General features: G+C 44.1%; 5 protein-coding genes across 10 annotated transcripts in view; 4 read left to right on the top strand and 1 right to left on the bottom strand.

The window, feature by feature from the left end:
• The window catches only part of sez6a (seizure related 6 homolog a), a 109,504-nt gene extending 105,546 nt beyond the window's left edge, over positions 1–3,958 (top strand). The window contains exons 14-18 of one of the 4 annotated variants that reach the window (XM_031572281.2): positions 511–549; positions 669–774; positions 1,120–1,219; positions 2,456–2,467; positions 3,187–3,958. In XM_031572281.2, coding sequence (XP_031428141.1) covers positions 511–549; positions 669–774; positions 1,120–1,219; positions 2,456–2,467; positions 3,187–3,216 — 287 coding nt within the window. In that variant the 3' untranslated portion in view covers positions 3,217–3,958. Of the gene's footprint in view, positions 1–510; positions 550–668; positions 775–1,119; positions 2,420–2,455 lie in introns of those variants that run through there. The other 3 variants (XM_031572280.2, XM_031572282.2, XM_031572279.2) reach the window with 3 other exon arrangements.
• A 1,347-nt stretch (positions 3,959–5,305) lies between these two features.
• Positions 5,306–17,119, top strand: phf12a (PHD finger protein 12a). Its single transcript, XM_012816539.3, has 15 exons — positions 5,306–6,336; positions 7,025–7,206; positions 8,728–8,800; positions 9,190–9,619; positions 10,091–10,211; positions 11,155–11,287; positions 11,605–11,769; positions 12,184–12,342; positions 12,754–13,540; positions 13,824–13,943; positions 14,120–14,278; positions 14,468–14,572; positions 14,691–14,773; positions 14,998–15,136; positions 15,843–17,119. The coding sequence occupies exons 1-15, from the start codon at positions 6,271–6,273 to the stop codon at positions 16,238–16,240; spliced, it is 3,120 nt and encodes a 1,039-aa protein (XP_012671993.2). The 5' UTR covers positions 5,306–6,270; the 3' UTR covers positions 16,241–17,119.
• A 653-nt stretch (positions 17,120–17,772) lies between these two features.
• Positions 17,773–20,386, top strand: dhrs13a.1 (dehydrogenase/reductase (SDR family) member 13a, tandem duplicate 1). The gene is made up of 5 exons (XM_012816515.3): positions 17,773–18,232; positions 18,473–18,591; positions 19,235–19,358; positions 19,451–19,777; positions 20,043–20,386. The coding sequence occupies exons 1-5, from the start codon at positions 18,103–18,105 to the stop codon at positions 20,300–20,302; spliced, it is 960 nt and encodes a 319-aa protein (XP_012671969.2). The 5' UTR covers positions 17,773–18,102; the 3' UTR covers positions 20,303–20,386.
• Positions 20,387–20,705: 319 nt separating this feature from the next.
• Positions 20,706–23,813, top strand: dhrs13a.2 (dehydrogenase/reductase (SDR family) member 13a, tandem duplicate 2). 3 transcript variants are annotated; one of them, XM_031572284.2, is made up of 7 exons: positions 20,706–20,807; positions 20,963–21,093; positions 21,522–21,574; positions 21,898–22,016; positions 22,140–22,263; positions 22,606–22,932; positions 23,310–23,813. In XM_031572284.2, coding segments are annotated over exons 2-7 (885 nt in total). In that variant the 5' UTR covers positions 20,706–20,807; positions 20,963–21,091; the 3' UTR covers positions 23,570–23,813. The 3 variants fall into 3 exon arrangements, with proteins under 3 accessions (XP_031428144.1, XP_031428143.1, XP_012671963.1); XM_031572283.1 differs by lacking the exon at positions 20,706–20,807 and having other exon boundaries at positions 20,848–21,093; XM_012816509.3 differs by lacking the exons at positions 20,706–20,807; positions 20,963–21,093 and having other exon boundaries at positions 21,393–21,574.
• Positions 23,814–26,185: 2,372 nt separating this feature from the next.
• LOC105890511 (synaptic defective enhancer 1-like) overlaps positions 26,186–27,328 on the bottom strand; it is a 1,450-nt gene continuing 307 nt past the window's right edge. The window contains exons 2-3 of the mRNA XM_031571237.2: positions 27,057–27,118; positions 26,186–26,530 (exon numbers count right to left, since the gene is read on the bottom strand). Coding sequence (XP_031427097.1) covers positions 26,435–26,530; positions 27,057–27,118 — 158 coding nt within the window. The 3' untranslated portion in view covers positions 26,186–26,434. The remainder of the gene's footprint in view (positions 26,531–27,056; positions 27,119–27,328) is intronic.

Consider the following 27,328-nt stretch of genomic DNA (forward strand, 5'->3'; position numbering starts at 1 on the left):
GAAACTAGGTTCTATTTTTTCAAGACTATTAAAACTGTAGTTTGGCAGGCCATTTTTACACCATTGTGAAAAACCGTAATGACTAACTGTTGCCTCTGCCAAGCCTGACCTCATCAATGACTCACTGTGGCAGCTAATGCCAAACATAATAAATGTATCTTTATAAATATATAATGAATGAAGATTACTTATAGGGCTGGAATGCAGATGTGATGTACTTTGTGTGGTGGGGAAATGATCTCCGGTCTTGTGTTTTGATGTTGGCTCATGAATTGTAAATGAGAGCATTAGTATTTGCTAGAGTAAATGCATCCAATGGTCAGAGCTTCATAACTGCAAATGAGGCTATGCAGCCAGATACACTACTATTATAAATACCATCATTTCAAGTGTGCTAAGATCCTCAAGTTTTCTCATTTGCATTGACCCAGAGGTGGGTTAGCATAATGATGGTTCTCTGTCTTCATATGTTATTTCACACGTTCCACTATGTTATTGTGTTTTCTATAGCTTCCTCTTCAGACTACGTGAATGAGCGGCGGTTAGAAGGTAGGTTGTGGTCATACTCCAGTACACACACTGTTGTATGTATGTATGTACTGTATGTATGTATGTTAGTAGAGATGCTATGGACATGACTTGACTCTTTACTTCTCTTGTTGATTCAGTTGAAAGCTCTGACGCAGGCACAGGCACCAACATAGCCATAGCGGTGACGCTTCCAGTAGCAGTTGTTCTGGCAGTGATGTTTGTGATGTACGTCTTCTTCTCCAAGTAAGTAAATGAATACCTCAAAAGCAGATGTACATAATATTTAAAAGTCGTTTGATTTATAATCCAATCCAATTTTCTTTTTTTCAAATTTGGCAAATTGCTCCCACCAGTCTTCTAGCTGTCTGTTCTGTGTGTGCGCACTCAAAAAAAACTCTGTTGTACACCAGCTGAATGTAATTTGTATTCGGGCATACTTTTGTCTTGCATGTGTTAATGGCATAAATGGTGTCAATAATAAGTTGATCACAAAAAAAAAAAACTCTGTTAATGGGTGTACCTTTAAAGTTGAATGAAATGAAGTATAATGAAGGAATCATGCTGTTGTCTTGGTTTCCTCCTTCCCAGGCTGCAAGGGAAATCTCTGCACATGCCCACCTCCTCACTGCCCCCCTATGACAACATGACTGAGGAGTCAGCCTTTAGCAATCCCATTTATGAGGCTGGAGTAAGTATGGATTCCCTGAACTTCAGGGATGTGGACTCACAGAACACTGTTGTCTTGTCCTGAGCCATGTTCCACGACCCAGTCGAGCTGAGCCGGTGCCGTCTGAACCGACCTGCTCGCTCTCATCACCCCCGTTTGTGAGCTGCCCTGTCATTTCATGTCAAGCCACCAGAGGGAGCTCTTCACCCACATCATCAGCACTCATCCACTGAGGCACAGCTTTTGTTCCTCAACATGACAGACCCAACAGAAACCCTCACACTGTCAGGTCTCCTTGTTTTGCTGTCAATCCCAAAGTACTTGAGTACTCATGCTCCTTCCTGTATCATATCCATGTCATGTTATTTGTGTTTGTCAGTGTTTAAGACATTTCATCCATCAGACCTGAAAATTGTCATTTAATTGTATTGGGAGAGGGAGCAAATTCTGAAATTAAATTGTCTGAGTCTGACATGAGAAATGTTTGACTCGGCAAATCTTCATGCACTTTAATGTAAAGACAGTTTAGTTCAGATTATATAATTAAAACTGTGTTAAAACTATTGTTAAAACTGAAGTAAAATGTCTGACATCGGGTGAAATAATATAGATAATAGCTATGTGTGTCAAGAAGTTAAAAATGACTGGAAAGCAAAAAGTTTTACATAAAAACAGTCAAGATGTAGCAAGCAGGTCCAACTATTTTCAGACAGTGTTCTTAATGATGATCACTAGTGTGATGCTGTTGGCTTAAAGACTTAATTCTTTACATTTGTTTTGTGGACACTGACTGCTAACACCAAAGCGATGGGTTTGATTATCAGGAGGCATATGCACTTTAAGTTTCTTTGAATTTGTAAAAATTCAAACATTACAAGAATTATAACTGCATAAATCAGACAAGTACACTAAACGGATGGGATAGGGGAAGTAGAAAAATACCACCTTAACTTAAGCAATTGATAATTGCTCATAGTACTTGATTTACTTTATGAATAAATACTTCATCACAATCCAACTACTTTTCCACCATGCGATGTAAATCCCTTCTCTGTCCCTCTCATTCCACACAAACTCCCAGAATACACCCTGTCCCCTAGTCTTTATGTCTATTGGCCTCAGCTTGTGCTCTTCGATAATCAATGCCTGTGTCTGTGTGTCTGTGTCTGTCTGTCTGTCTGTCTGTCTGTGTGTCAATCTGTCTGTCTGTCTGTCTGTCTGTCTGTCTGTCTGTCCCTGCTCTGGCTACCCCTGCAGAGGAACCACGAGGTGAGGTCTCTCATAGGGCCTGAATGTCAGCATTAAGTCATGTCACGACCAAGCCACTATCCTGCATCTCTGTTGAGTCCGTCCATCAGTCTTTGTCACTTTGTGTAGGACTATGACGACTCTCCATCTGCGCTGTGTCTTGTCAGCGGCCCGAGTGAACACACAGACACATACACACACAATATGAAGCTCAACAACTCATATTGTCTGCAGAACCCAATCGTGTCAAGTCATGCATAGGTTTATGCATATGAACAGTTTGCATCGGTCTAGTGTTGGTTCTCCCATTCTCTGCATATGACAGCGTTCTGTTCAACGTCTGTAATTGCATGTGTCATATCATTGTTTTTTGGCTTTCTTTTTGTCTCACCATGTTTTGTAAGCATGAAACCGTATTCAGGTCATATGTGCATCTCAATTAGGATTTACTCACTGTCCATCGTCTCTGGTATTGTCTCACACTAAATAATCAAGCAGAATTAAATCAAGCTTCTTTTATCTCTGATTTAGATCAGGTTTCATTCCATAAATGCATATTTTACATTGCAGTCAGATCTGATTTTGCTGTTGTTGCGTTATGTATTATTTATGGTCATTAGATCTGTCTGAATTATGTACAGTCTTATTAGCTTTATCTAGGGCAATATAAGATCACTTCCCTGCCTGATCCCTTTGCACTTGAATGATCTTACTTAGTGATGTTTCTTTGACTTCCACAGGAAAGAAGACAATATGAGGTGTCAATCTAGAGAAAGTTCAGGCAGGGAAGGTCCAGTGCGCACACACACACAAACAAACAAGGCCTTGCCTTGTGACCCTTAACCCCGTGCTCCTGCCTTTTCGTACTCTCCATCCCCTCCTCCCCCTGGATCCTGTAAATACGTTTTCTCCAAAGGACCTTATGAGCTCTGTACAGACCAGACTGTGGGCAACATGATATTATTTTTGTAAAGATTCGCTGACAACGGCTTATCCTCATTGTGTTACCCTCTCTGATGATCCTACAAGAAAGCCCCATGTTTTGAAAATGACACACTTATGCACAGATTTCCAATGATCCTTTTGTTATTCCGATCACTTCGCTTCATCTGAGACCTCACAGGAAGCTGGATGTCTGTTAACTCATTTGCAGTGATTCCACAGGACCATTGTACACATAACGCAACTCAGTCTGCTGTATTTCACACAAAAAAAGGTATTATAGAATATCTGCATGGGGTTTGTCTTTCCTAAACGTTTTGTGAATAAACTCGGTCTCCAAAAGAAAATGTGTCTGGTGTCCTCACTAGAGGCTCAACACAACAGTGTTTATTTGAATAAATGCATTTTCTGCATATTGCATTTTTGTTCACAATGCTTGTTTTCATTTCTACATGTTTTACTCCGTGTAAGGATGGCAAAGAGTCAGTTACTAAAAAACATTATGTTGTTTTCGCCACAGCCATGTTGTGTTTTGAGTTTTCTTATTAAAAAGCCAGAAATTAAAATGAACAAGTGTGTGTTTTCTTTCTTGTATGGTTTGCTGTCATGGCGATGTGTATTGTGATCACTAATCACCAGAATATGTCCACATATTGCATGGATAGCAGAAATCCTTCCACCGAGAATAGTGCTTAAAATTAGAAACATGACACAAATTAAGGCTATTAACCTCTTGCTTCCTTACACTGTCATATGTTTGCCTACACAAAAACAGGGATTTTCACATGTCTTTCTGCAAAGGCATCAAACATGGCCTAGCCTGCCTTCTCATAGAGACATGAAAGAAATTAGTAGGGTAATCAGTGTATGCTTAAAAAATATTTACATTTTAAAAGTATCTGGTTTCACATCCATTGCTTGGTAGATGATACAACAAGTATACACACTGATTCTTTACAATTTTGTAGATTTTCATTTGCATTTACAAGTCCCTTTCTGAGGTGGCCTTCAGGTTTGTTTAAAAGCTAAGTGAATCATAAAAAACAGAGATTAATTAAATTCATGGCACAAATGAAAACCTTGCATACCAGTGTAGTCTTCATAAAGGCCTTATGGTTTGGAAGTGCACCCTGTTTTGTGCTGAGGAAAATTGAAGAATCTGCTCATGGCATACACATATGGACTTTAGTTACAAATGACAGCTTTTCATAGACCTTAATATACTGTATGACTTTATTTTGAGTGGGTTGGTCCGCAGGTTCAGACGTCGGCAAAAGAATGTTAGTCGTGAATCGTGCATTTTGTCTTAAATGACCAAACGGTAACCTGAAACGCATCTACTCTATTCTCATAACAAAGTCTACTCAACCCCAACAACTGGGATGCCTCCAACACATTGGTCCTTGGTTGCAACGTGATTATACTGATCCAATAGGATCACGGCATTTGAAAACAATGTTTCTATGAAGGAGGGAAGACTACGTAGTTGTAACTGTCGGCCGGCAGTTTAACCTATTATTAATCCCAAACGTCAAGCATTATTTATATTTTCACATCCTAACGCCTAAACTATTAAAACATCTCGTGCTGAAATCCTAACGACTCAAAATTACGGAGTCTGGCGCGGTCTAGACGTTTTCGTTGGCATTGCAAATATGGCTGCAAGGTCTTTTTGAGTGGCGCATGCGCAAATGTATGTAAAGTGCGTAAAGTGATACGTACGACGATGCATCGACGTAAAGTTGTGTTAAATTCGATATTCACTTGCAGCATATTAGGTAGCTTCACTCTGAGGTCCTGCCTGCGGTTAAAGCCCAGCCAATCTTAATCACTGATTAATGCACTATAATGTCTTTGGTATAATATTATGACGAATTTGTCAGTAATGTAGGTTTTTTTCCCTCAACAAAACTGTAGATTATCTTACACCACAGTTTTGTATCATGTTGAAATAATAATAATACATTTCAAGAATGTTGTTTTGATATGTATAGAAGATTTTGAATTCACAACTCTGTGAGAGCTCGTTTCATTTGGTCCGTAAATTCTCAGAATTAATTGGGAGATCTTCCCGTATCTTTGGCTTGCGTTTTTGCCCATTGAATGTTGAACGCGAAACCAACTTTACGTCGGTAGTTTGCGCCAACTCCGTAGAGAGGATGTGGCGAGCTATGTTGGGACTGATGCACAGCGTTTATTCATAACAACAATGATACCCCCGTTGGATTATCAACATTAACGGACACTTTGCATTTGGAGGACTGGCGACTGCCACAGTACGTCTTCTGCTGCAGAATTTGGGATGTATCGTGAATAATTTCATCGCCAAAACCATGGAAAACAATATATTTGTCTCTTTACAAAGCATCATTGCTACCGACAACCACCGGAGTGCGTCTGATCATCACTATACAGGATAGGCCTCTGGAAGGTTATACTTTGGGGATTTTGGGTACCACACAATCGACGGACTTGTTTTAACAAGGTGTCTGTTCTTCCTCACAGAAGATGTTTTTGTAGAGCATTGAAACTGAGCGTATTGAGCTGCAGGCCAACACCTGAGGCTTGACTGGCTTGCAGATGAAGAAAAGCTTGGCGAGCCTATTTTCAGTTAGCACACGTTAGCTAGCTAACGTCACAGCCTACAGTTGCTGGCTAGCTAACACACATTGGACTCAATTGGGGATTTTACTGGCTCACATTTCAAGAGGCATTTATGGGAAATTTCAGAGCCTTTGCCCTGGATAGGATTTTAAACAAAATCCTAGTAGAGTACTCTTCTTAAAGCACTTGCTTGCTTGGACTAGCAAGACTTGTTCAGCTAGCCGCTAGCTAGCTTATTTGTTGGATACCTCGGCTGTTTGCCTACATTAGTTGTACGAATGTGGGGGAAAATGGAGACTCCGACGATTGTGTACGACTTGGACACCTCCGGTGGACTAATGGAGGTAAGATGTCGAACAAAAACACACAGTTCCAGGTGTTAAAAATGCCTTGTTTTCGTTTCTTTGCCTAAACCGATGCAGAACTCCAGCTAGTCTGCTAAAATTAGCCTTCAAGCAACAAAATAGGCTGCACGTTAGCATAGCCATGTTAAAAGGCTAACATTAGCTAGTTATGCACAGAGGGCTAGCTAGCTAACTTAGCTTATAAACAACAACCTCAATGAATTGACTTATTTTGCATGACATCAGCATCATTCTAGTATACAGTTGGGTATACTACTGTGTCATGTCAAGGAAAACGTGTGACTGTCTGTTAACATCTAGTCCTACATAAAGCTTGTCTGAGTTCATTTTCCTTGGATGCTTTTTGATACCTCGTTAGCTAACGTTAGCCTAGCCAGTCAAGTTGAAGACAGATGAACGGGGCCCACCATGGCTGACACGTCTTGGAGCAATCCAAGAGGACGCCATGGCAACTTGTTAGCCAGCCCGCCAGTAATCCAACCAAGACTGTTGTGTTTGTCTATGTGAAAGTTGCATTCTATAAACTAGTAACATCGTCTAGACTGTGTACCAGCTGAAGTCTAGGCAAGTTATTTTACTACTGTATTTGACAGATCTTATAGCTTTAGGTATAACGCCTAGGAGTAGGTAGGAATTAAGTATTTACTCCTGCTTTCATGCATTACAGCAAATCCAGAACCTGGTGTCTCCACCGAAGTCGGAGGACAGTGAAAAAAGGAGTCGAAAGCTCGATAGAAGCACAAGGCGGACAGGCCGGGCCATGAATCATGACACCTGCGACAGTTGTAGAGAAGGAGGAGACCTCCTGTGCTGCGACCACTGTCCCGCTGCCTTCCACCTCCTATGCTGGTAACTTTTCTTTTCTGCTCTTATAAACACAACCTCACGAAATCCACCAGTGTAAACAGGGATTCTCATTACTATTAGCTGGGGGCTGTTGAGTTCCTTCATTGTATTTAAGATTCCCTTTTAACTACTGACACTGGAAAATAGCCCATTCCTGCTATGTGTCTGCGTAACTAGCTGCCAAACCTTCATACATGCTTCTGACTGTGGTCTTACATGTTGTGGTTAAACTATCAGAGACGATGACCACAGATGTGGTTAGGAGAAGACCTGTTTTTTCTGCTGAAGAAATGCTAACCAAATACTTTGTGACTGGTGTATTTGAGTAAAAATGTCTTGCATGTGTATCCTAGGATAGGATAGCTGCTTCTTCTTCAGCGGGTCTACCCTGCCAAAGACTTTACAGTCCACTGTATAGGATGGTAACTAGACACTTCTTCTGAGTGCCCTTTGGAAATTGCATCGCTTGTGGTTTGTGGCTTTTGGGAAGTCCTGTATCCCATGCAGATGTTGAATTGATTTTTTTTTCTTCTGTGCTGAGGAAGTAGCTTCGATTGGGCTCAGTAAGGTCAGTAAGTAACTGACCACATGTTGTGAAACGCTACAGAGTTATTCTTGGTTATCATAGGGCGCCATAGAGAACAAACATTTGGTCGGAGAGGATGCTTTTACAGGAGAGGGTCTCTGTTTCTCTACTAGGCAAGGGATCTTCTGCAGTTGCTTAACTCTTGGAATGGTACCCAGCTTTTTTCCTTTTTTGGAAACCACTGGTTGAGTCCCATTTTATACTATTGTGATATGTTTTCTCTGTGTAGTCCAATACATTCGAGTCTTTTACCACTTATTTTTAGATAAACATTTGGTATAACAGTTCTGGAATTCATTGTTTTGCTCTATGTTTGGTCTGATTTTGGTGGGTTGTATTTGGTGTATGTGTGTGTGTGTGTGTGTGTGTGTGTGTGTGTGTGTGTGTGTGTGTGCGAGTGCGTGTGCATATATCCGAGGGTTTAAATGAATACATGTGTGCAAAGAGACCCGGCAAGGTTTTTCTCTGTATTTAATTTTCACTCTGCGTTTTTTTTTTTTTTTTGGTCCATTAAGCCTAAAAGGCATATAAATTACCTTAGTCCTAACAGAGACATTATGGTCCTACCCTGGCATATGAATGATTTGAGAACAGAATGCTTTTCTTGCTAACCTATCTAGTTTTCCATTCACACACCACACACACACACACACACACACACACACACACACACACACACACAGAGTAGACTTATAGTAGACATATAATCTTCAGCACTTTAGTCCTCAAGTTTTTAAAATGCAGCTGTTGCTGCTGATTGGCTGATTTAGAGATCCAATTTCACCCAGATACAGGATCAGTTGTCAGATGGTGGACATAGATGTAGGAAGTAGAGCAGATCAAATTCCCCAGAACATATTTTAAGACCTGTTGTGTGTGTGTGTGTGTGTGTGTGTGTGTGTGTGTGTGTGTGTGTGTGTGTGTGTGTTACTCCACAGTAATCCACCTTTGAGTAGAGAGATGCTACCACCAGGAGATTGGATGTGCCACCGTTGTGCAGTGCGCAGGAAGGTAAGCCTCTCTCTGTCATGTTTCTTTGTGTTTTAATTGTGGAGAAAATGAACCCCTTCAGGCCACTGGGATTTGCTTTAATAATGGGTCATGGTAAGGAAAGTCAGTTTTGTTTTACCTGTAAGTACAAATAATCACATTCTTTCTGATGAGTGTTAGACCTGCTAGTGTTAGACCTGCACTTAAAGCCCTGAACAAGCTGTGTTTGCATTCAGATGGCAATTGCATGTAGAATTGCTTTGGGACTCTCTGGGGGGACTTTCAAAGACACCAGCATCCCAGCTGGCTAAGTATTTCTGAAGGAAATGGTGGTGGTTCAGTGGAATGCCAGTGTCTAAAACAGCAGTGTTATGTCTTCAGCAAACGAGCTGCCTTCCTCTCCCTCTCAGAAGCGTGAACAGAAGAAGGAGCAGATCAACGGGCTCCTGGAGAAGCAGCTGTCCAAGCGCTCCCAGTCCCCCGCCGGGGCCGAGCTGGAGCTGGGCACCCTGCGGCTGGACCCCACTGTGATGGTGGGCGCGCCGGGCCTGCGGGCGGCCGTGGCCCAGGTTCGGCTCCTGGAGAGGAAGCCCAGCAGCCGGCCGGTCACCCCGACGTCCAACACCTCCTCCACGGACACCCCGACGCCGTCGGAGCAGAACGACATCGAGGAGGACCTGCTGGACGTCGAGGACGACGCTCAGGGGTTTGAGCCCGAGAGCTCGTCCAAGCCGGCCACCCTCAAGAGGACGTTTGACCTCCTTGTCGCCGCGGCAACGCAGAGGAACCCCACACAGTTCCAGCTTCCAGGGGAACTCAACTGCACGACCCCACTCCCAGGTAAGAAGTCAGACCAGCGCCCCCTAAAGCACACGCACAGAGATCAGCTGACTCCGGACAGCTTTAGCCCTGATAATGTAAACATCAGTGGCAGATTTCATCTTAGAGGTGGTTACTGTTTGGAATAGAACGCATCGCTGTTGTTAAGCAACCAGGGTGTGTGTTCTCTCTAGAAAGTCTTATGTACACAAAGCTCCTTGGGGTCTTGTATACGTTTATGTGATCTGTCCAATAACTTGCCTTTGTCTGGGTAGGAACTTATCGCTTTTATTTGTCATGTTTGGGTGCTGTGTAAATAGTCACATTGAGAGAAAGCTCCTTGGGTTGTCAAGTAACATGAGATTGACTGTGTTGTCCATCCAATTTAAGAAGCTGTTGTATAGATATTTCTGTAGGTTTACTCACCAGCTTTCTTGTTTGATCAGCTCTGTTGAGCTCACACTGATGGTCTGCTGTGGCGTGTCCTTCCAGGAACCAGCAAGAGAAGGAGAAAAGAGGAGATGACGGGGAAGAACGTGAAGAGGCCTCAGCACGAGCGGGACCACCACGGACTGGTCCCGCTACCCGTCAAAGTGTGCTACACCTGCAACAGGTACGCAGCGTCCGGTTCACCCTGGCCACCCTGCAGTCTCCACGGGTGCTGGGAGTCTGTGTACAGGGGACAGTTAGAAACGGCAGCAGAAAATCACTGAGCATTTACCAGTGTGTGGAGCGTATGACTTCAAGACACATTAGTTGGTTGATGAGGATAATTGTGTTGGCGCTCATAAGCATTTTAAACACACATTATGTTGTACTTCTATGCACCAAGCTGAATGCTAATTTATACTGCAGGTCACAAAGGCTATTGTGTTCTGTTCATTTCCACTTTTCATTTAAGAAATACTGTAGATACGACCCATTTTCTCCTTATTTAATTAGACTTCTTAAAGTGACCTATTGATGCTTATGGTCATCTTGAAATTACAGATGCGTTCCTCTTAAAGCTGATATTGGAATTTTGCATGAACTTTTTTCAGAGAGCACTTACTTTAAAACCTGTTTATTGAAGCAGAAATAATGTAGTATTCCACTGAACCACAGTTCAGAATGTATCATGATGAAATTTAATGTTAAATTTCTCTCAGCCTACTGATGCAGAATGATATTATTGTTCTGCTGAACTGCAGTTTGAAGGTCTTCGGTATTTATGACCACGTTCCATCAACACATTTGTAGTATATCCTCCTAGTACCAGTGGTCAGAGAAGAGGCCTGTTGCCCTGGAGACAAGGCTTTGCAGGCAGTGTGGGGTGACGCTCTCTCGCTCACTCTCTCTATCTCTATCTCTCTCTTCACATTACTTCATGAAGGAAACTAAGACTCTTAAAATTCTCAGCCTTTAAAAAAAGCATGAAAGCTGTGTGCGACTGAACGGTAGTTCAATGGGTTTAGGGTATTTGGTGGAGGAAACTGATCCTGTGAGCTGTGTGTTGGTGATGTAAACTGACCCTTTCATGTGTGTTTGTGTGCGTGTGTGTGTGTGTGTGTGTACAGGAGCTGCCGTTTGGCACCGCTGGTCCAGTGTGATTACTGTCCGCTCCTCTTCCACATGGACTGTCTAGACCCCCCCCTCACTGCCATGCCCACGGGCAGGTGGATGTGCCCCAACCACGTCGAGCACCTCGTGGTGAGTCCTGCTTCCTTTGCCCTCAAGGGGGGGCAGATCCCCGCTCCACTCTGGTCATCAGTGTAGAGCTGTGTGTTTGGCATTGATTTGTTTTCATGTGGCAGTACGCCATGTCATTCTGTAATAAAATACACAAGGTGAGATTTGCAGTTTTCATTTGTTAATGCTGAGGCATTTGTTTACTTTTTGACACTCTAAGAAAATGCTCAGAAATATGGCACAACAAGTCTTTTTATTATATCATCAGAATAACAACATTGTTGTTAGCCTTGAACGACTAAACCTCTTTTATCCACACATTTCCTGTGTTTTTCCAGTTGAACCAGAGGAATCTGACTCTCACCAATCGCTGCAAGCTTTTTGACCAATTCAGAGACCGCATTTCCCAGCATGCCATCAAGCTTGACTTCCTGCAGCGGATACACCGCCTTGAGCCACCCAGACGGCGGGGCTTACGCACACCCAGCAGGAAGATGGTTAAGGTGAGGGCCTCCGTTTATCAGTGGGTTGAGTGCCCAATTTTGTAAAAGTTGTCTGTTTAGCCCCTCCAAAAGAAGAAATGTATATGGTTAGGTAGTGGTCTAGGAGTTTAAGGGGTCACGGTTGAGAGGTCGTTGTCTCTTTTCAGACTGTTTCTGTGTTTCAGACTGTACCCAGTTGAGTACATAAACACAACAGAGATTCGTCATCATTTTAAGATAAATGATAAAATGTCTTCTTCATACCCCACATTCACACTAGTTAATTTCTCTCTTTAATGACTGTGTTCTGTTTAGACACTGATTCCGTGATAATAATATAATAATATAATTTGAGCGAACACTACAGAATTGCAGTCCACTCGATCATTTTCTTCCAGTCAGTCGGAGTCAACCGTCCTTTTGTGTGTCCTGCAGGTCCCTGATGCCATTAAGTCCCAGTACGAATGTCCTCCTGCTCTGCTGCCCCCTGCTGGTGTGCGAGATGGAGAACTGATCTGCCCCAGCGTCCCAGAAGCCCCTCGCCAGCACTCCCACCCCCACCAGCACTTAACGAGTGATGCCGACCAGGAAGAGGTAAGGCCACTCAGAAGCAGCTATAGTGGGTTTGTCTCTACAGCCCTCACTGAGTGCGCTGCTCTGGACAGACGGACAGAATGCTCTGACAGACTGATAGCCTATTGCTTAGAATGTTGTGGAATGAATGTTCTTAAAATAATCTCAGCCCATCAGATATGAAGATTTTTTTTATCTCCTCTTTAATCCACTGTTGAAGAACACATGGTTTCAAACCTCAATAGCTTATGGGATAGACAGGTTGATGGCTAGCAGAGAAAGACTGACTGATGGACATAGACTGATGGTCTGATAAACAGGCGTAGATTAATAGCACGATTGCTAGATACACATGTATTGATCAATGGGTAAAGACTGATGGATGATTGGTGGAGTATCAGTGTGTCACTTACCCCCTCTGTCCTCTCACAGTGGCTTCAAGGGGTCATCTCACTTCAATGCAGCATCGTGAAGCACTTATCTGCCAGGAAACCACACTGGAACTCTGTTCAGACGGAGGACGCTGACGTTAAACCCATCTTATCGTCTGTATCAGAGGACGAGAAGCTGCGCTCCCTCCACAAACCAGATTTCCAAACGGAGTCCAAACCTTGCAGTACCACCTCCGACCTCCAGGGGGCAGCAGTGGTTAAACCTGTCGGTGTGGTAGAGAAACAGATGAGAGGGACTCAGTGCAGCTCGTGTACGGAGAGACCTTGCAGGAACTGTGGCACCACAAACGGCCCGGTGGAGCGGGAGTGTCAGTCCAACGGGAAACAACAACAACAACAGCATCAGCAGCAGCAACAACAACCGCAGAAGCAGCAGGACCTTACCCAGTCACAGAAGGATGTGCACCAGCACAAATGGAGCGATCCCGCAGGCCCAGACACGACCCGCTGCCCGCCCCACGGAACCACCACCACCATCACAGCCAACCTCCCAAACCACGCCAGCACCGGGGCCATAGTGAAGATGGAGCAGTCCGCGTGTACGGCACCACCAGGCAAAGACTCCGCACCATCGCAACCGCCTTCTCTCACCTCCAACGAAACCTCGTCTACCACTGTGTCTCCTCCGCAAAGACCCGTCCAGGAAGAGGAGGGGCGACCGAAGCCAGAGCTGACCAATCGGGTGTGGTCTTCGCCCACCGCTGGCACGCGTGCCATCACGCCGCCTGAGGCCTCCCTGGTCGTCTGCGTGCCAACGCCTCCATCAGGTACACGCACACCTCAGAGAGACAGCACTCGCCATCACACCGCAGACAGACAGCACTCGCCATCACACCGCCATCACACACTTTGCCTTCAGTCAGTAGTGAGAAATGGTCGAGGTTGGTTTTCTTCATATCCATCCAAACCTGCTTTTGATGAGTGGTGGCTAAACACATGTTGAAGATTTCACCAAATTCTCAGTCACACCTGACACAACTTTCTTTGTAGTCCTAAAAGTGACGCATAAGGTTGTTTTCCCTCTTCCTTCTCCTCTTCCTCCTCCTCCAGACGGAAAGGTTGGCTTTGACGCTGGGATGCCTTGGAGCAGCACACCGGGGTCTGGGTTTGACAGCACTAACGCATGGGAGCTCACCAGCGGCCTCAAGGAGATGATGCAGGAGGGAGATGGTGAGCCAGATACTCTTATGGGGTTGTAGGTTTTTTTTTTTTTTTTTTTTTTTAGGGGATATTGATGATTAATCAATAATCAGTCATTATTGATTTTATATTGAATTGAAAGATAATGATGGTGTCACTGTTATTTCTCCATTGGGATCACTGAACTCTCTTTTGCCCTTTTGCAGATATTGAGTTGAGTGCTTTGGACGAGAGGCTAGTCAAACTCTTAGCCTGGCAAAGAATTCAGCAGCTCTTCGAACCCAGCCCTTCTCCTGCGAAGTCCACCTTCGTCAGCTTGCCGTCGCCCACCACCTCTTCCTCATTATCCAACCAGAGTGCTAAACGTAAGCCCCCTCGCTTCTCTGTTTAGGAGCTCTCAGTCTTGAAAATGGGTTTGGTTTTTTGTATTCTTTGCCATTTAGAATACACCAACTGATCTGCACATATACTTTTTTTTATATACATGGTTTCACACACATTCAGTTTGACACTGATAACCTAATATGATATCTTTTGTTCTTTTTCTCCTTCAGCTCCACCCTCGTGTAAACAGGTGCAGGCCCGGGCGGTGCTCTACCCCTTAACAGATAAAGGGGCCTTTGTGAATATGTGTTTCAGAAGTCTGTATATTGGAACAGGTACCCTCTTCATTTCTATAGTGTACATGTATAGTGTAGTATACACACTAATCCATGGAGATGTTTTTGTGTCGACGGTTTTGTGTTCTTCCATCTCAATATTTCCCACTGTCTGTAGGTGCTGACATGGATGTGTGCCTTACAAACTATGGTCATTGTAACTATGTGTCGGGAAAGCACGCCTGCATATTTTATGACGAGGTGAGACACTCGCTGGTTGTATTCCTTCTAGAAAAGAAAAGCATCTGTCTGGATTTTCTGTGTCTCAATTAGTAGATTACTGTAAATGTCTAGGAAGAAATTTTGTGTAAATGTGTTTGGGAATAATTGCCAAGTTCACCTCATTTGAAGTAATGTAACTCTATAATATTCCTCCTGAGTTGTCTACTGAGAAACATTTTTTTGTTGTTGTTTGTCGTGCACAGAACACCAAGCAATATGAGCTTCTGAACTACAGTGAGCACGGGACCACGGTGGACAACGTGCTGTACTCCTGCGACTTCTCCGAGAAGACACACCCCTCCCCGGCCAGCAGCACGGTGGTCCAAGTGCAGAGCATTATCCGTGAGTGTGCAAAGTCCTCCCCACATGACCACACCGGATAAGTGGATAAGCTTACGCAGTGTGCTAACCCACTGCTTTTAGCACGGCTAGCTAATCCACTGCTTTTAGCACGGCTAGCTAACCCACTGCTTTTAGCACGGCTAGCTAATCCACTGCTTTTAGCACGGCTAGCTAATCCACTGCTTTTAGCACGGCAAGCTAACCCACTGCTTTTAGCACGGCTAGCTAATCCACTGCTTTTAGCACGGCTAGCTAACCCACTGCTTTTAGCACGGCTAGCTAACCCACTGCTTGAAAGCCCACCAGCAGTATGTGTGCTGTTCGGGTGTCACAGGCTCCAATGCTGTTCTGTTTCCTCCTCAGTCTAGAAAGCACACATGTGTAGCACAAATGGTGACGTATAATTAGTGCCCTGCCTTACTGTTCTGGTGGGGTGCTGAACCATGGTTCTGTTACAACAGAATGAACACTAAGGTAGCACATCATATGAAGAGTTTAGGTCAGACACACATACGTTCAGGATTTATTCTTAACTTCCTGAGGCCAAGTGGTCTTTGTCAGCAGAAGTAAACTGCCAATGTATTATTCTGGCCTATATTTGAGTGTTTCTGCTAACTCTGACCTCTGCCTACACCGCTGTAAAAAGCAGAGAAGGTTAGTACACAACACGTTAAAGGGTTTGTTGTTAACTCTGGTCTCTGTGCAGGCCGCTGTAAGAAGAAGAGGAGGAGGGGAGAGGGGCAGCAGGCGATGGGCGTGGAGGAGGATGCGGCGGAGGGGGGCGTGATGAGCCGCCGGTCCCTCGACACCCGGAGCAGCTCCTGCAGCTGCAGGGCCAGCGGCTCCAGCTTGATCGGGGGCAGTGGGGCAGGCTGGGAGGGCACGGCCCTGCTCCACCACGGCAGCTGCATCAAGCTGGGCTGCCAGCAGTTCCTCTTCAGCATCGCCGAGTTCGCCAGCAAGACGCCCGGCCAGGACCAGAGCGCAGCGCCCACCCTCGGCTGCAGTCCCACTCCGAGTCTGCAGGGGGCGATGGTGGACCTGAAGCCGGCTGTCGCGCAGCTCCACCAAGTGCCCGTGCTGCTTCCCAACGCCGTTCCCTAGCCCCGCACTGAGCACGCTCAGACCACAGGGACTTGTACAGACTCATGTTTGTTTAACTAAATGGTTCATACATTTTTGCATGATATGAAGTAAATTCTTTGCCCAGCTTTTGTGGGCAAGTTGCACATTGAGTTGTTCGTTTTTTTTGTAAATGGGAAACGGTTATTTGGATTTACACTTTGAAAGGGATCCTTTGGTCGTCCTTGATACTCTGAGAACCAATGAACAGTAAAAGGTTTCCACTTGTTTTAAAAAAGAGAAAGTGTTCTATTTTGTGCCAGTTATGGTAGGTTTTTTATAACACTTTTTTCAAGAAATTTTATTTTCTCTTATTTTTATTTATGTGTTCAGATATTGTATTTGAATGTGTGTTTTTGTTCAAATTTTAGCTTTGCTACTTTTGCACAAAGTAGCTCTGTGCTCAACTCTGAATACCTGTTTATAGCTATATATACTGTATATGTATGTATGTTTTTCTGTTTATAGCTCTATATATACTATATATGTCTGTCTGTTTTTCTGTTAAGATTTTTTGTGAAGATTTAAATGTCCATAACCCATCCATAGAAACTAATCCATTATTTTCAATTCAAAATAAGGGAAAAGGTGGGCTCCATGTACATAGTTTTGTTTTGTTTTTGTTTGTTTGTTTGTTTTTTTTAATCAAGACTGTGCTACACTTAAGGTTTGGTCGAGCCCTGGACATGTTCAAGTGTGCTTCTCAAGTCTGTCATCAGTCACAGAGAGATTTCTGTTGTAAAGAAATTTCACCTGGAAAAAAAGACATACCAATTTGTGTATTTACAATTCAGACTCTTTTTGTCTATTGAACATTGTAAATAACTAAAGATGACTTTAAATAAGAACTCATAGAAAACACCTTGTACTCTGGTCTCTCTTCTTTCATTTTTTTCTTGGCTGAAGCCTGCCATCCTTACATTATGATATAGTTAGCGGTATAGGCCATGAATCTGGCGAAAGGTTGTTGATATTTGAGCTCAAAAGCCTGCTCCTGAAGCAGCATGTTGATTGGCTGGAATTCTTTATGGCTCGCTCTGAGCCACGATGTTTCCCATTTCCAGAACCAGGACACTGTACGAACACCCGAGTTTTTCTGCACACAGAACAGACAGCTAGAGTAGGCCTACTGTGCACAGAACAAAACAGACAGCTAGAGTACTGTGAGGAGCCATTTGGCTGAATTGGACACAATGTGTATTGGTTTAGAATCGCAAACTCTGATGAAATACACATGTTTCTGCTACTGGGTCCCAGGACCCGCTAAATGGAGGGCAGTTCTAGTTACTGTATGATTGGTTCCACAATGCAGGCCCTGGTCTCCATGGTCATCTGGTTTTAGTCCGATTAGGATGCAATGCAAACGTAGAAACACAAATTTCAGCCTTGGCTTTCGTGAGCGTGGAACCCTGTGAGCAGAGCATAGCAAACACTCTGCTCTACAAGTTTAGCTAGAGAGCCATAGCCAGCCAAGCCAATAAACGTGTAACTATACTTATTTTTTAATAAAGATGGAAAACGCATCTCTGCAGGCTACTTGAGGCCTGAGAGAAGCACCACTTGCTGTGTCAGTCAGTCAGTCAGCCTCTCTCTCCCTCTCTATGCTTGGCCGATCGCCAGCTGCATGCTTTAAGGGGGAAAGCACATCCATGGAGAGGGAGAGGGGGCGACGCTGAGGGCTTGATGAATGGTTCATTGATAGCCCAGAGAGATTGTGTTTATCCCTGTGTTCCTTCCCTGCAGTGTTCAGTCAATGGACTTTAAACCCAACTCCAGAGTCTGAAGGGATTAGAAGTTAGATTTCCCATTCGTAGGACTGACTGACTTGAAATAGTCAGGAAAACATGTTTGCATTTCTTCTCCTTACTTCTCTGGTACTTCTGGGAATATATTTAATTTTGCGTCATAGATTTTTGAAATTGCCAAAGTGCAAATGTTCAACACAACTCCATGGGAAGACTGTGATTGTGACAGGTAAGTCATCAGGGATGTGTCCATATCGAATAGGAAACTTTAGTTTGTTAAACATGCATCTAGATGCAGATTGAGATTTATACAAGGTATCGCATTCAATGTTTTGACCTCTAATTAAACATGTAAATTATCATGCAAATGCCATATTTAGATTAAATACCTGTTCTCTTGGTACCATACCTATTGAGAATTATTTTTGTTATCGCTTCATGTCCTTCTTATGGCTGTGTCTCCATGCAGGATCTAACGCGGGTATTGGAAAGCACACAGCCCTAGACTTGGCCAGAAGGGGCGCTAGAGTTATTCTTGCCTGTAGAGATCAACAGAGAGCCGAAGCAGCTGTAAACGACATCAGAAAGGTAAGAATACAGCAACTTATACATAACATGGATAGGATGGTGAGAAATAACCACATAACGTATTGTGTATATCTTTTATTTTGTTTTGTTAAAATCGAACTGCCTCTAGAGATATAATGCTGGTGTGCCTATAATATGTAGAAATCCTACTTAAGTGTATCTTAACCCTTAAGAGGCCCAGGCCTGTTTGACTTTTTTTAGGAAGTCTCAGATGCCTTGATGTTTTTGTATATTTCCCCTAACTAAAAGTGTTGATGCACAAGTAGCATATATGATTATGTTATAGAAGACATCAGCAATAACAACATTAGAGTAAAAGGAATGTAGTAAAATAAAATTGTATTTAAATCAAATGTAAAATCACCCTTACGAAAACCTTAATTCAGAGCTGCTCAGAATTTGTACAAAAAAACATTGTAAAGATTTTGGACCGAGACTTTTGAACTCTGAACCTTGTAAACATAGGTGTTGGCTATACATATTTTTTCTAACCAGGGTTTTCAAAGTAGATATAGTTGACATATTTGTAGATTGCGGTGAAACTGTGGTACCTCAGGAGGCATTTTAATTATTTGTACACTCTACCTTTAAATGCGTAACCTCATGCAAGTTCTACCTTTCAGCTGTTCTTTCTTGTTCACAGAGGAGTGGAAACAATGAAGTGGTTTACATGCACTTGGACCTAGCAAAGCTGCAGTCAGTGCAGTCCTTCGCGGAAAACTTTCTTAAAAGAGAGGCCAGACTTGATATTCTCATCAATAATGCAGGTACATAAAAAGAATATGATGTATCCTGGGTAGAACATACATCATCCATTTTGCTGATGTTATTTTCTGTCAACATTTACTTTCTGATGCAGGGATTGCAATTGATGGCAAGACAGAGGATGGCTTTGGAATGATCTTTGGTGTCAATCACCTTGGCCCCTTCCTGTTAACCCTTCTACTGTTGGAACGTCTGAAAGAGTGCGGTCCTAGCAGAATTGTGAACGTGGCCTCCGGGGGTCATCGGATGGCGAGCATCGATTTTAACTGCCTCAGCGCTCACAGAGACCTGGCTGTGGGATACACAGGCTTGGACGTGTTTGCCGTCTACTGCCAAAGCAAGCTTTGTAATGTGCTTTTCACACACGAGTTGGCCAAAAGACTGACGGGCACAAATGTAACCTGCTACAGCCTCCACCCAGGTCAGTATGACTCTAGCATCTTTAGACTACTACAACACAGGAAATAGTTTTTATGCTTTTTCTAATGCCTTTTATTCCATTATAAACACTTTCTTTGTAAATGGTGCCATATGTAACTATTCTTTTTAATAATGTATTTTGTAGGAAACCCACCTGTGAACATCTATTTTTATGTGTGGTTACCTCAGACTGTTTTATTTTAGAAAAAGCCTCCCTTTATCTTTCTTCAGATTTGTATCACTTTGCCTCTCTTTACGTTTCGCAGGGGTGATTAAGACGGATATTGCCCGTCACGGTGGTGCTGTGTGGAGGATGCTCTGGTTGCTCATGGGCGTATTCTTCTTTGCTGACGTTGAGTCGGGGGCCCAGACCACCTTGCACTGCGCCCTGCAGGAGGGTATCGAGCCACTGAGCGGCCGCTACTTCTCCCGCTGCGCGGTGGAGGAAGTGGGCGGTAAGGCCAAGGACGATGCAACCGCCAAGAAACTGTGGGAACTCAGTGAGCGCTTCTGTGGCCTGTCGTGAAGAAAGCTGAAGTGACTGAAGGCACAGTGGTGTTGCTCTCATAAATGCCATGCGTGTACAATAAAAAAATCATTTTTCTTGGTACATTTGGCCAGGTCTGTTATGTCCCTTTAATTCAGTCCAATTGTGTTCGTTTGTACAGCGCCATGGACAATTCTGAAAGCTCTTTACAGAGCCCAAGGCCTGGACCCCCTTGAGCAATGGCCAGTGGCTTGTCAATTAAGGTTTTTACGATTAATTTACTCCCTGCATGTGTGTAGACAATAACAACAGCATGTCGTCAATGACACTTCGGTATGTTCAAGCAAAGTGAGTGATGCTGTCGTGAAAATAGCCTTTTGCGTAATAGAATGTTCTCATGATAGTCACGCCCGCCCGCCCGACCCTGCCGCGCCTCTGTTTGGTGAGGTCATCCTGAAGCCACGTTCTCCCATGAGGCAAAGATGGCAGGTGAATCCCAACAACTGGGATGATCTCACGTTCCCAATTAAAGACCATGCTGAAAGTAAGCACTTAAGGAATCGCAGGAATAAGATGTGTTCAGAGAGTTAATTGATGGTCACATGGCGCAGGCAAACTGAACTGACAGCTGCAATGTGTACTGACAAGAGATGAGTGACAGCAGCAGGCCAGTCAGTAATTCCAGTATCTTACTCACAGGCCGACAAAGGTGACGGGGAGCCACGGGATTGCAGTTCTTGAAATTCCAAACAGATAAGTGACGGATTGACTGACTGTGAGGTTCAAGTTTCTCTCACTGCTGCACAAGGCAACGATAGATATTGTGAAATGTAAGCAATTCATCGCAGAAGTGTGCCTTTTATTTATCTAGGTCAACACATTTTGTTAGAGAGAAATTAGGGCGTTGAACGAATATAAAACAAGGACCTACATTTAACCGAGAACACGAATAAGCTGTAGAGTAAAAGAAAACAAAAAAAATAGATTTCCCCCTCTTTTTCCTTTTTGTTGGCAGGGTTAAAATTGGTTAATCCTAGACCGGTTTTTCTGCTACAGCTCCACACTCGAAAGTGTGAAACCGGTCAAACAGGCACGGAGTCAGGCCTCTACATAAACCTTGTGCCGTCGCCTGCTGATACACCTGAAGAGAATAGACTGGCTGTCCACCAGTCGACTTCAAGATGTTACCGTTTGCAATTGCTTTTGTCGTTGTCTTTCTCGGAGTTTACGTGTTTTTGATGGAAACTGTCTTCAAAAGGGCTGAATGCAAGAGTTCTGCTGGGATGGCTGGGAAAACGGTCATCATAACGGGTAAGACTTTGTGATAATTTGACCTAGTGGTTAATGGTCTGATGCCAAAATCTATCATGATGTCAAAATGTAAGACTGAAACCTCTGGGCATTTAGTTTGCTTTGTCTGAAAACAGAAACCAGATTTCAAGCACTGCATGTGCCTTAGATAGCTGTTGTACCAGGCCTGATTTAGAGATAAAAGGGCTATAACGTCACATTACTTTTAGTTTTTCCCCTCAAAGTGGCCATTAGTTTCTAATATTGATTTGTTCTCTGCTATACCGTGACATTTACATGCAGATCTGTCTATATCAAACGATCGCTAATGCTCTGCCTTGTAGGAGGGAACACTGGAATTGGGAAAGCCACTGCCACCGAATTGGCCAAGCGAGGAGCGAGGGTCATCTTGGCCTGCAGAAACAAGCATAAGGCTGAGCAGGCCATAGCGGATATTGAGCGAGTAGGTCTTAACTTTCCAGTGATGTTTTCAGTGTGTTTTTTCAAATGCTGTTTTTATCATCAGTATATCTGAAGCGGATATACGGCATCAGACTTTGACCGCTACATAACGTTTCATCATCAGGAGACTGGGAGCACTGATGTGCAGTACATGCATCTAGACCTGGCAAGTCTTCAGGCTGTCCGCTGCTTCGCTCAGACCTTCTTAAAGACAGAGTCCAGATTGGACTTGCTCATCAATAATGCTGGTATGGCTCTTTTCCAATGTACCTTTTTTAAACGTTTATTATAGTATCAGTAGCTTCTATGGGTTAATGCTATCTGTGTAGTAGTAGGTTTACCTTCTGTAGTAATTAAGTACTTTTTGAAGCACTGTTTACAGTTTAGTACAGTAGTGTGAAATGTTTCAGTATTAGGACCTTTTTAATTGCACACTTTCTTGTTTTTGAAGCACTTGAGTTCTAACTTTAAGATGTTTGTTTTTTGTGTGTGCATCTTTTTCTTGATGATCATACCCATTTTAGATTTTGAAGTAGTTGTTATGAGCTAATGTCTTATCATGTTATTTTGTGTCACGTGTGCTCTTGTAGGTCTAGTGGCAGATGGGCGAACTGAGGACGGTTTTGGGATCGAGTTCGGGGTCAACCATCTGGGCCACTTCCTGCTCACCTGTCTCCTGCTGGACCGCCTGAAAGAGGCCCCTCAGAGCCGTGTGGTGACCCTGACCTCCATGGCCCACCGCTGGGGCAAGATCGACTTTGATGCCCTCGTGACCAACAAGGACCTGGGCGAGGGCCGCTACAGTTGGCAGTTCTTCAATGCATACTGCAACAGCAAGCTCTGCAATAGCCTCTTCACCCACGAGCTGGCCAAGAGACTGAGGGGTACCAATGTCACCTGTTACAGTGTTCATCCAGGTAAGCTAAAGCGCCACAGAAAAGCACAGATTCTATTCAGATTTTTTTTATTTTTCATAGTGCTAATACCAATTGAAATTATCTCAAGGCACTTTAAAGAGCCATAAGTCTGTACTCTCTAGAGTAGATTTTAGATGTGCCTAAAGCTTATTTTGTTTGTGTCTCAAATCATGTTGTTTTTGGAACTTAGAAATGTGTAAAATATTACACAGTATACGTGGTCATTTGATACGTTGTGCCAAATAATGTCTGATGAAGCATATTCCAGTCACAGAAGCCTTCTCCTCTGTGTCTAGAAGAATTCCATACCTAGTCACCTCTCCAAATTCACCGCTCATTTTCCCTTTTTGTCTCCATTTCCTGTTGGACACAATCAGGCGTTGTTAGGACTGAACTGTCGCGCCACGTCAGCCTGTGGCAGATGGTGATCGTCGTGCCCATATCCCGGCTTTTCTTCCTGGACCCAAAGGCCGGGGCTCAGACCACCCTGTACTGCGCCCTGCAGGAGGGCATCGAGCCACTGAGCGGCCGCTACTTCTTCTGCTGCGCGGTGGAGGACGTTTGCGCCCAGGCCAAGGACGATGCCGTGGCCAAGAAGCTGTGGGACATCAGCGAGGGGTTATGTGGTCTGTCGTAAAAGGAGCGCCAGGGGACTTGTGCACAGTGGAGACGCTCACTTAATGGTGCTGAGTGGTGTGTGAACCTCTGTGTTTTTTGTGGTAAATCTGTCTTCATGTGTAATCAGTTAAGTTGCGTTTTTGGTGTTTCTCATATGTTTGTGTTGAATTATTTTGTTTGAACATTGTGACCTTTTTTATTTTTATAGATGTATATTGACGTATTGCATGTATTGTGTAAATAAATCTCATATGGTTATTGAATACTTCGGAGCTTGTGTTAACTCTAAACTTCTAGTGTCTCTGTGGTTGACATGGTTCTGAAACAGTAAGTGGAGTCCTGAAGTCTGGACAACTTTGAGTGAACATTCCTCAACAGTGAACAGTCACACGGTTTGGTTGCTGGAAATCGTTTCCATGATTGTTTAGCGCTCTTAAAACTTTGCATTGTGTCAGACAGGTCGTGCAAGATGCTCAGGAGATTGCTCTCGGCCATTGTTTCTGCGTACTCGAGTACTCTGCATACACGAGTGAGTGTGCTCCACGTCTTTTGCGTAGGTGCAGCTACTGCAAACACAAAGCCAAAGAAAACATCAACTCCCTTTGGGCCTCATGAGAGGACCTGTGGGGTATTCCAAGTACATGGTTTAGTGACTTAACTAAACCACCTAGTTAACTGAGGAAGTGGTTAACCTCATAATAGAAGAGCCCTATGGCTTCAAGTGATAGGGCTCTTTTAGGGGGGGTTACAACTTACTGTGTTACCTTATCCAGGTTAGTCACTGAACCACATACTTGAAACACCTCCCTGAAGTAGGTTAGCTGGTGTGTTCCAACTGTGGTGACACTTGGAATATTTAAATATCATCCATGTCACTTCTGGAAGAATGCCAAGTCATACTTAAGTTCAACTCAATAAATGTGACCTTTCCATCTTTCATAAAATTTATTTTCATTTGTACAAGGTAGATACACTTTTCGACAGACATACATGTGTGTGTTTCTTTTCTGCCAAGGTTGCAGAGACAGCATAATGTGGGTGGCCACTCTTAGCAGCGTGAAACAAAATACTGAAGTTGAATCCAATTCTGTTAGGCTCGCCGTGACCTCACTACAGCGTTAGAAAAATCATCAATACTGATTTAGAAGAGAACTGGGCCACAGAGATAGTCATAAAAGTCACGAAACATTCAGGTATCACAGAGATCGAGGTGATATCAAGCAGGGAAACAACCTTTTTTTTCTCCCTTTTTTTTAAGAATGCAAATATGCTTGTGCCTAAAACAATGTTGTGCATGCTCTAGCTCTGAGGCTTTAAGGCTTTTCCATTCAACACACAAACCAACTCCTAAACGCAGACCAAGAAGTCTGTCTCCCTTGCTATCAAATCAATTCAACTTAAACATTTACTAAGACTGAGAAAATAAATTATACAAAAACACTGAAATGAAACTGAAAGATACTAGACTTGAAACATGTCCACAACTGAAGAGAACCAAAGCCGCTAACAGTGTAAGGAATTTGAGTTTTGAGATTTAAAAGTGCTTAAAAGAACAGACTAAAACTTTTCCAAATGACGTTTTCCTATTTCAGATCTCGCTAAACATCCTCTGATCCTAATTTAAAACAATGGTACTAATAACAATACGAAAAAAACAAAGTTGATAAAACATGTGAATCTTCCATTTAGCTGAAATGTTAGTTACACTTTCAGTTACGTACACACTGAAGCATTTTCTAAAACACATAAATATATATATAAATCCATGAAATCATGAACTTTCTAATTGCCACATTTCCCTTCTCCTTCTGGGAGGCCACTGAGGAGCCAGCCTCAAAGCCTCTCAGCATCCCCACACCTGATCTTACCCTGCGGAGAACAGGCCTGATCTGACCCTGCTGAGAACAGGTATGTAACCCTACGCCTGATCTTACCCTGCGGAGAACAGGCATGTAACCCCAAGCCTGATCTTACTCTGCGGAGAACAGGCCTGATCTGACCCTGCTGAGAACAGGTATGTAACCCTACGCCTGATCTTACCCTGCGGAGAACAGGCATGTAACCCCAAGCCTGATCTTACTCTGCGGAGAACAGGCCGGTCTCTGGTGCTGGGTAGCTCCCGGAATGCGTAGGAAATGTTCCTGCAACAACCAGATTTGAAACCATAAAGGTGCTCTCTAGAATGTCTCTTCCACCTAGACCAGTCGTTACTAGTTCCAACCTCAAGTCTAGATCCAGTCAACCTGTAGATCCAGTCTAGTCTGATCTTGTCCTCCCCCTGTCTATCCAAGCACCCTCTTCGTATATCCGTCCTGAACTGCTACTTGTCAAAGTCCCCAGTGACATGAGCCAACCCAGGGGCCAGAGGTCCAGGAGAACACAATGGCAGGAGGGTATAAGGAGCAGGGGTAGAAGGGAGAGGGTACATGTGGAAGGGTCAAAGGTGAAAGATGAAGGCACAGGTCACCATTGCCTCCTCCCAGTCATCTGAGCCTTGATCGAGGCCACACACACACGCACACGCACACATACACACACACACACACACAGACATGCACACACACAGACACATACACACACATGCACACACACACGCACAGGCACACAAACACAGAGACATGCACACACACACACACACACACACACACAAACACACACACACACACACACACACACACACACACACACACACACAGAGGCCCTTCTGTTGACTCCATTCTCTTCTCAGACCAGGAAGCTGGACTCAAGAGGGCAGTGCCAGCCTGCACAGACCCAGAGTGCCAGTTCCGGGGGTGAGAGAGATCAGTGGCGGGGGGCAGGGTTAGGGTGGTGATGGTGACTGTGGCAGCAGGAGCAGGAGCAGGGTGGGAGCACAGCGCCACCCTCACACCAGCGTGACCTCCACCTCCTCCCTCTTCTGCACCTGGCCCTGCGCCTGCTGCTGCGGCTTGGGTGGAGGGGGCGGCGGCGCTGCCCGGACCTGTCGGAAGAAGAGAGAGAGAGAAGGAAGAGGGAGAGAGAGAGAGAGAAGGAAGAGGGAGAGAGAGAGAGAGAAGGAAGAGAGAGAGAGAAGGAAGAGGGAGAGAGAGAGAGAAGAGGGAGAGAGAGAGAGAAGGAAGAGAGAGAGAAGGAAGAGAGAGAGAGACGGAAGAGGGAGAGAGAGAGAAGGAAGAGAGAGAGAAGGAAGAGAGAGAGAGACGGAAGAGAGAGAGAAGGAAGAGGGAGAGAGAGAGAGAAGGAAGAGGGAGAGAAGGAAGAGAGAGAGAGACGGAAGAGAGAGAGAAGGAAGAGGGAGAGAGAGAGAGAAGGAAGAGGGAGAGAGAGAGAAGGAAGAGGGAGACAGAGAGAAGGAAGAGACAGAGAGAGAGAGAGAGAGAAGGAAGCGAGAGAGAGAGAGAGAAGGAAAAGAGAGAGAGAGAAAAAAAGAAAACAGGTTATGAACACTCCACCCAGCACATGAGTGAAATCACAGCAGCGATGACTCAGCAGAGAGACGCGAGTCTTACTGGTCTGAATGTTCCAGCCACGCCCTCTGACGGGTATCTGGGTGGAGGAGTGGAGCCGTGGCCTGGGGTGCACAAGGAGAGAGAGAGAAAGAACGACAAAGAAAGACAGAAAGAGACAGATGGAAAACAAGAGAGGATTCCAATTAATGTGTCATAAAGAAAAAAGGATTTCAGACATCAAATCACATGAAACTCAAGCAAACTAAAATGGCAGCTACTCTGATACTTTGGGAGAAGTACCTCAAACTTACCAGCCCAAACAACAACTACCA

Source organism: Clupea harengus, chromosome 8, assembly GCF_900700415.2.
Source record: "Clupea harengus chromosome 8, Ch_v2.0.2, whole genome shotgun sequence".
Classification (NCBI taxonomy): domain Eukaryota; kingdom Metazoa; phylum Chordata; class Actinopteri; order Clupeiformes; family Clupeidae; genus Clupea; species Clupea harengus.